At 36.1% G+C, this 8,168-nt stretch overlaps 1 protein-coding gene across 13 annotated transcripts in view; it reads right to left on the minus strand.

The window, feature by feature from the left end:
* Positions 1 to 8,168, minus strand: part of MGA (MAX dimerization protein MGA) — a 146,006-nt gene that overhangs the window by 91,313 nt on the left and 46,525 nt on the right. For all 13 annotated transcript variants that reach the window (XM_044925187.2, XM_044925185.2, XM_044925189.2 and 10 more), the window contains exon 2: positions 467 to 1,597. In XM_044925187.2, coding sequence (XP_044781122.1) covers positions 467 to 1,530 — 1,064 coding nt within the window. In that variant the 5' untranslated portion in view covers positions 1,531 to 1,597. The remainder of the gene's footprint in view (positions 1 to 466; positions 1,598 to 8,168) is intronic.

The raw sequence follows: 8,168 nt of genomic DNA on the forward strand, positions 1-8,168 counted from the left end.
ACTAGACATAAATTAGTTTACTTTCAATTTCTTCTGAGCCTCACTGGGTAAGTCTTGTTTCATTTATGATTTGGGGGTCATTCTTTTCCCTTCTCCAATTAATCAACAGTTGTCTATATATACTATATATGAACTATATTTTAATACTTTTTAAAAGCTGTCTATATATTAACAAGGAATAGACAGACATGCATGATTAACAAAAGTCTAAATCTAAAAATCTAAGGTTCCCACTGGGATAAGTCATCTAATTTGCCTACAATTCTAGATTGTGAACCCAACTTATATTCATTACAGAAAAATGAACTATCATTTTGCAGAATAGAAAAGCAACTATTACTTCACAAATGTGGGGTATATTTTATAGTGGCTTGCATTATTAATACCTAAAGTCAGGAGTCCACATAACCAATATTTTAAATTCAAATCTTCCTTTTATCTCTAAGAACAGAAAATTGTTACCTACCTTTCAGAAACCTCTTGCTTCAACTGAGGGACTTCACCAAGTGCTGAATCAATATCCATGAAACCAAGAAAATCTCGCTTTATATTAAGGGAAGGCTTCTCCAAACCCTTGCCTGAAGTTTCCTGACCCCTTGATAAAGGATCCAAATCTGTTAGCTGCACCTCTGACCCCTCACCTTCTGTAAGACGGACCCGTTGACCAGGAGAACTGGGAACACTGTTCCCTTCTTGGTCAGAGCTGTTCTTTTGCTTTCCATCTCTCTGGGGCTTACTATTCAGCCCATCATCCCGGAAGCCTTTAGCAAATGGATTGTAATCTATTTTCAACTGGGTAATCTGAATGTTTTGATAAGCTGTTACTGCAAAGAATTCAGTCTGTGGGAAGGTAAAAGTGTGGACACCAGGGCCGTTTAATTGTATCACTTCAGTAGCCTTTTCTGCAGGCACCAAGTGAAGCCGCGGCAAGTAGCGATGCATAGAGTGCAAGATAATATGCCCTTCTTGGTCCAGTGTATTGTTTGTAAGTTTGAGTTTGTAGAAAGACACTGGTTGATGCATCCAATAATGACCCGTGGAAGGAGATTCTGGATGAATAAAAACCCTCCCCAAAACATGGGGCTCAGCCTTCCCACTGGGCTCCCACCAGCGACCGTTCCATTTATAACGGTGATTATCCACAGGAGATATATCCATGACAAGGATATATTTCATATTTGAATCTAAACCTGTTATCCAATAACGACAGTAAGGAAACATGCGTCTCCCCTGCTTCGTCAGAATCATCTCTGTGCTTCGATGATAGAATTCGTTCCACATATTATTGTTATCCAAGGTGACAGTGATTCCTCCTACAGTACAATCAGCTGGAAGGCAAATCTTTCCTTTAGATTTTCCTGGTGATGACACACTGCTAGCCAAAGCACAGGCATCCCGATTAGTAACCAAAATTCCTTGATCAGTTTTGCCATTTCCTGGCTGTTTCAGGATGACAAAGAAAGTAGGTGCTGCTCCTGGCACTGTCCCACCATCTTGATTAGCCAATATAATCTGTTGTTTCTCCTCCATGATTCCAGTGGGAAAATCAGTAGTAAGATAATTGTAGTTACCACATAATCACAATGGCCTTCCCAGCCTAAAAAAACAAAACAACACTTTAATCAAGTGAACATTTATTTTATTAACAAAAATGTAAGAATGATTATGTTATCCCAAAATACATTCCTAAATTCTAAGATTTTGCTTCTACTTTTCTCTCAATCACTGTAAGAATATTCATTCTGGAATATTTGATTATCTTTTTAAAGTTCATTTTAATCTAATTAAGTTACTCATACCCCAATCCTTCAATAATTCACTATACATGCAATAATCTCACATAAAAAAAGTATTCATTTTAGAAAAATTATATGAAAATATAAAAGTATAGACTTAAAAGAAGATTAAATTGTTAAGTTATCTGCATTCCAAAAGAATCCCAATAATTTATGAATTAATTTGAGAGGATTCTGTTACAAGTACATTCTCCTGAGTAAAAATTAACAAATTTCCATGTTATCACTGTATAGAGAATCACCTCTTTTGGCATGAGTTCATACATAAGTAAAATGCTATTTAACTTAATTAGTACATGAAAGTGAAAGTGTTAAGTTACTCAGTTGTGTCCAATTCTTTGGGACCCCTTGGACTGTAGCCCACCAGGCACCTCCATCCATGGGATTCTCTAGGCAAGAATACTGGAATGGGTTGCTATTCTCTCCTCTAGGGGATCTTCCCAACCTAGGGATGGAACCTGGGTCTCCTGCACTGCAGGTGGTTTCTTTATGAACGGAGCCATCAAGGAAGCCCTGTTAGTACACACATTTAAAGAAAACATGACAAAACACCAGAACTTACTGGAAAAAGAAATAGTTGGCTCCACAACTCAGACCTTACACTGAAAAAAATTCCAATAAACCAAACACTTAAATCCCACCCCCTATTCCCAACTCAGTGTAATTTTTTTTAATTCTTAAAGAAATCTTGAAAAAAAGCTTTTTGATAATAAGTAGTATACAAAACCTAGAAGTTAATAAAACAAAATTTTTGATAAATTCAAAATCATATAAATTTGTTTTTAATATGACAAAAACTATCCATGTAAGATTAAAAAAATGACTAACTGGAAAACAATACCTGAAACATATCATAAAGAACTCATTTCCCTAATATAAAAAGGAATTTTATACAAATTGGAAAAACAAAAAATCTAATAGAAAAACAGACAAAGGATAGGAATTGCACATAGTTAAGAAAATGTACACAGTCACAGAACAGAAGGAATTAAAGTCATCCTAAGATACTGCTTTTTACCCTAGCAGAATGGCAAAAATCAAAGTCTGTCAAAGGTGTTGGAAAAAGTGTATGTCAACCAGCATTCTCATCTAATTAGCCATTTAGAGTGTAAGATGACAGAATCTCAGAGGGTAGTATGAAGATATCAAAAGTAGAAACGCACACATCTGAGGAAACAATGGCTCTTCTAGGACTTTATCTTACATACATATGTGCAAACACACACATACACACCTGTAATAAATGGTGGTACTATGAAAGAGTGGAGTATTCTGCAGCTACAAAAGAGAATTATAAATCTTATAGACTCATTAATATTATCTAAAAGATATACAAAGAGCATAAAATTCAAAAGAATTATAGATTATGCTATATACTTCTATAAGTTTAAACAAAGAAAAAGCCAAAGAAAGAAAAGAATATGTATTTTCCTGACACAGACTACCTGCAAAGACAGAAGAGGAACTGGTAGTATTGGCTTTATCAAGGGAAAACAGGGTGGCTGGAAAAATACTCTGACACCGTCCAAATTTTTTATCTTGTGACCATACAACCTATCCCCCCACCCAAAAATTTTAAAAAAGCCTAAATTAGTTAATTCATAAAAGTTACACCAAAAAACACACACATATACTGTATGACTCCATTTATAAGAAACGTCCAGAATAGGCAAATCTACAAAGTAGATCAGTGGCTGACAGTGAAAAGCGAGAGGATTAATGAGGACAATTGTTAACAGCTTGGGGTTTTCTGTAAGAGTGATGGAAATGTTCAGAACTAAAAACCAGTTAATGTATCCTTTAAAATGCTGAATTTTGGGACTCCTTGCTGGTCCAGTGGTTAAGACACCACATTTCCAATGCAGAGGGCCTGGGCTCAATCCCTGGTCAGGGAACTAGAGCCCACATGCTGCAATCAAGTGCCCACATGCTGCAATCAAGAGCCCATATGCCAGCAACTGAAGACCCCACATGCTGCAACTAAGACCTGGTACAGTCAAATAAATATATAAATGTTTTAAGTCATGAATTTTATGTGAATTATATCTCAATAAGCCATTATAAAGAAATCTCAGGTTGTTACATTCAACTGAAGTGATGTGCTAAAATAAATTACCTAAATATTCTCCAAAATATAAAGCTATCACCTTCAGTTAGCTTTTATACAAAAAAGAAAAATATTACATCACTAGGCTTCCCAGGTGGCACTAGGGGTAAAGAATCCACCTACCAATGTAGGAGACGTAAGAGACACAGGTTCGATCCCTGGGCTGGGAAGATCCCCTAGAGAAGGGCATGGCAACTCACTCCAGTGTTCTTACCTGTTGGAGAATCCCATCAACAAAGGAGCCTGGTGGGCTACAGTTCATAGGGTCACAAAGAATCAGACGCAACTTAGCGCACACACACACACTTGTTTAACTGGGTCAGAAATTTTTGACTAATCAAACTGAGCCACTTACTGGTGTTCCTCTTTTTAATTAAAAGTCTAATTTTACTTTTCGTCAGAGCTATTGATAAGCAATAATAAAATCATCTGATCTGAATTTTACATCTTTCAGGACTGGCCACTTGATCCCCCCAAAAAGTGGGGGGAAGCTCCAAAACTTAAAATATTCATTATCTTCAGGATAATACTTTAAAGATCAACACTTCAAAAAAGGTTGGTTATTGTTTCTGATAATGGCTAGATATGAAAATAGAAACCCTACTTTCTAACACTAAAGCACTAATACCTAGGAAAGGTTAAAAAAAAAAAAAAAGCTCTCTCCTCTGATTTGGAGTTTAAGAGATAGATAAAATTTAGAATGATTCTTTTCAAAAGTTTTCTCAGGCTTAAGGCAATTAAGTTTATTGATTTCCTAAAACTAGTTTAAGTAACATCTATCAGAGACTGATAAGACAAAATTTAAACAGACTTATAAGTCACAAATATACAGTGACTTTTATAAAAATAGTAAAGTTCAGAAAGTTCATAAAAACCAATACCTCTAAAATGGTGTATAACTGGTCAAAAAAGCCATCATCAAAATATCTACAAACAATAAATACTGGAAAGCATGTGGAGAAAAGGGAACCCTCTTGCACTGTCGGTGGGAATGTAAACTGATACAGCCACTATGGATAACAGTATGGAGATTCCTTAAAAAACCAGGAATAAAACACCATTGTTGTTCAGTCACCTAGTCATATCTAATTCGTTGCAACCCCATGGACTGCAGCACTCAAGGATTCTCTGTCCCTCAACATCTCCAGAAGTTTGCCCAAGTTCATGTCCATTCCATCAGTGATGCCATCCAGTCACCTCATCCTCTAACGCCATCTTCTGCCCTCAATCTCTCCCAGCATCAGGGACTTTTCCAGTGAGTCAGCTATTCGCATCAGGTGACCAAAATACTAGATATTCAGCTTCAGTATCAGTCCTTCCAATGAGTATTCAGGGTTGATTTCCCTTAAGACTGACTGGTTTGATCTCCCTGCTATCCAACCATTATGACCTAGCAATCCCACTAGTGGGCATATACCCTTAGAAAACTGTAATTCAAAAAGACACATGTACCCCAATGTTCACTGCAGTACTATTTACAACAGAGAGGACATGGAAGCAACCTAGATGTCCATCAACAGAAAAACAGATAAAGAAGTTGTGATACATACATACAGTGGAATATTACTCAGCCATAAAAAGGAATCAACGTCACTTGAACTAATGCAGATGAACCTAGAGTCTGTCAAACAGATAAAGAAGTTGTGGTATGTACATACAATGGAATATTACTCAGCCATAAAAAGTAACAAAATGAGGGGGATGAACCTAGAGCCTGTCAAACAGAGTAAAGTAAGCCAGAAGGAGAAAATATCATATTTTAATGCATATATACAGAATCTAGAAAATGGCACTGATGAACCTATTTGCAGGACAGGAATATGAATAGAGACGCAGATATGGAGAATGGACTTATGCTGGGATGGGGGCAAGAAGTGAGAGCGAACCACTGACATATATACACTACCATGTGTAAAATAAGATAGCTGGGGGAAGCTGCTATAAAACACAGGGAAACCAGCCCAAAGTTCTGCATCAACCTACAGGAGTGAGATTGGGGGTAGGTGCTCAAGAGGGAGAAGATATATATACATCTATGGCTGATTTGGGTTATTATATGACAGAAATCAACACAACATTGTAAGGCAATTATCCTCCAGTTAAATAAAGCTAAAAACATAAAATAAAACTCTATATAAATCAAGTAACACAAACTCCTAATCCTGTACTTAGTCCATAAAGCTCAGTTTTGTTACAAATCAAGTATTTTTGTAAGCAATTATGCAAAAACACACTTATGAAGTGTGTTTAAGACAGGCAGCAAAGAACTACTTGAAAAAATTGTTTAGTTATCCCAAACCTACGAAGACATTAAAGAGTTAAGAATTTCTTAAACACTGTCTTCTATAATAATAAAATCTTGATTTTTTAGATCATTTTTACAGGTAAAAGTGGGCAAGGAAGTTTTAAACAATGCTTTAAAAATCATTATCTTTTAAAAATTAATCTATGAAATATCAAGTATTCTACTGATGGGAATCCAGTTTAAAGACTGTACTACAATAAATTTTAAACTTACATTATATATACACATTTCAAAATTTTCCTTTCATTGAAACACAAAAATTAAGCTCAGAAGAGTCAGACTGCTTTATTTCCACTCTGTACCCAAGTATCTAATAAATGTAAAAATGTGTGTATTAAGTCCAAAAAAAGTTTGAACTTTCAGACTTTTGATTTGTATAGTCTTTTTTTTAATCCTCCTGTCAAGTTTATTCCATAAATTGATCAAAATGTGTAAAACTGAAAACATAATTTACAAACAAAATAGTATCTATCTTAAGCCATACATTGCTAAAGGTTTACAGACAAGAAATAAAATTTTATTCCACAACAATTCTCAACATGGATTTCACTTCATTATAAGCAATATGCCTACGCTTTTGGAATACAATATTGGATTTTCTAAAGAAAGGACAGTCAATTCAGCAAATTCAGCTGTGTCAGACACACAAATACCACTCTAAAGTCTAAGATAACTTTAACCAATTGCAAAAATCAAATTACTTAGGCTACTCATGAAGCAATAAATCTCCTTCCAGAAAGATTCTAAAAATTCTCTGAAAGCATTAAGGAAGACCACAGTTTTGGGTATACAGATATAACTTAGCATTCAAAAAAATCTCAGTTCAGCTTTTCAAGATCAAGCAGTTATCCACATAGAATTACTATAATAATGACCTACAGAGATAAATTTAGTTGTGGCTGGGAAATATTCTAAGTAACATTCTGAAAATGTCAACATCAGAAGGTGCAGGCACTCACATCAACACACAAATGCAATTTCACAGAGAATGTTTTCCAGTAATGTGTCAAGTTACAGAAGAAAACTGTTACAATTCCAGAGTACCTATTCTGTGTATCTTTTCACCAATGACCTCTTTGGGAAATGTTTAGTAACTACTAAAGCCACGATCTTCATACAACTTACAAAATACACTAGTTAGTTTACTAGCTAGTTACCTAATTCAGATACTAGTATCAGTCTCCCCCTCCCCCCACCCCCTCCAACCAACCCCGGCAACAAAGTACACCAAAATTCCAAACCAATACTATTACTTTAAAAACACAAAACATTACAAAACATTCAGATGATACTCAACCTAAACCGAATATTTTCAAAGTTGCTAAAAATAACCAGAACTTTTCCTACAGTAAATGCATTACTGTAAGGTAGGCATGGAGATCGGAGAAGGCAATGGCACCCCACTCCAGTACTCTTGCCTGGAAAATCCCATGGACGGAGGAACCTGGTGGGCTACAGTCCATGGGGTCGCGAAGAGCTGGACACGACTGAGCGACTTCACTTTCCCTTTTGACTTTCATGTATTGGAGAAGGAAATGGCAACCCACTCCATTGTTCTTGCCTGGAGAATCCCAGGGACGGGGGAGCCTGGTGGGCCGCCGTCTATGGGGTCGCACAGAGTCGGACACGACTGACGCGACTTAGCAGCAACAGCAGGCATGGAGATGTTAGTTTGTTCCTTAACATAATTATTCACTACAAGAGTGCGGTTAAATTACATTTCTGAAGCTCAAATTTGTAAGAGAATAGATTCACTTGAATTTCAGTATTCATCAATATACAATGGGCCCAGAAATTTTAAAAAGCTTTTAAAAAGCATAATTTACATACAAAAGTAATCAGAAAACAAGACAGCAAGGGATGCAAAGACAATCGCCAACTATCCGTTCTTAATCGTCACTAGGTTAACTTTCATAATTAAATAAATGATGTGCGTGCGTGCTAAGTCGCTTCCGTCGTG

The sequence above is a fragment of the Bubalus bubalis genome, chromosome 11 (assembly GCF_019923935.1).
Source record: "Bubalus bubalis isolate 160015118507 breed Murrah chromosome 11, NDDB_SH_1, whole genome shotgun sequence".
In the NCBI taxonomy this organism is placed as follows: Eukaryota; Metazoa; Chordata; class Mammalia; order Artiodactyla; family Bovidae; genus Bubalus; species Bubalus bubalis.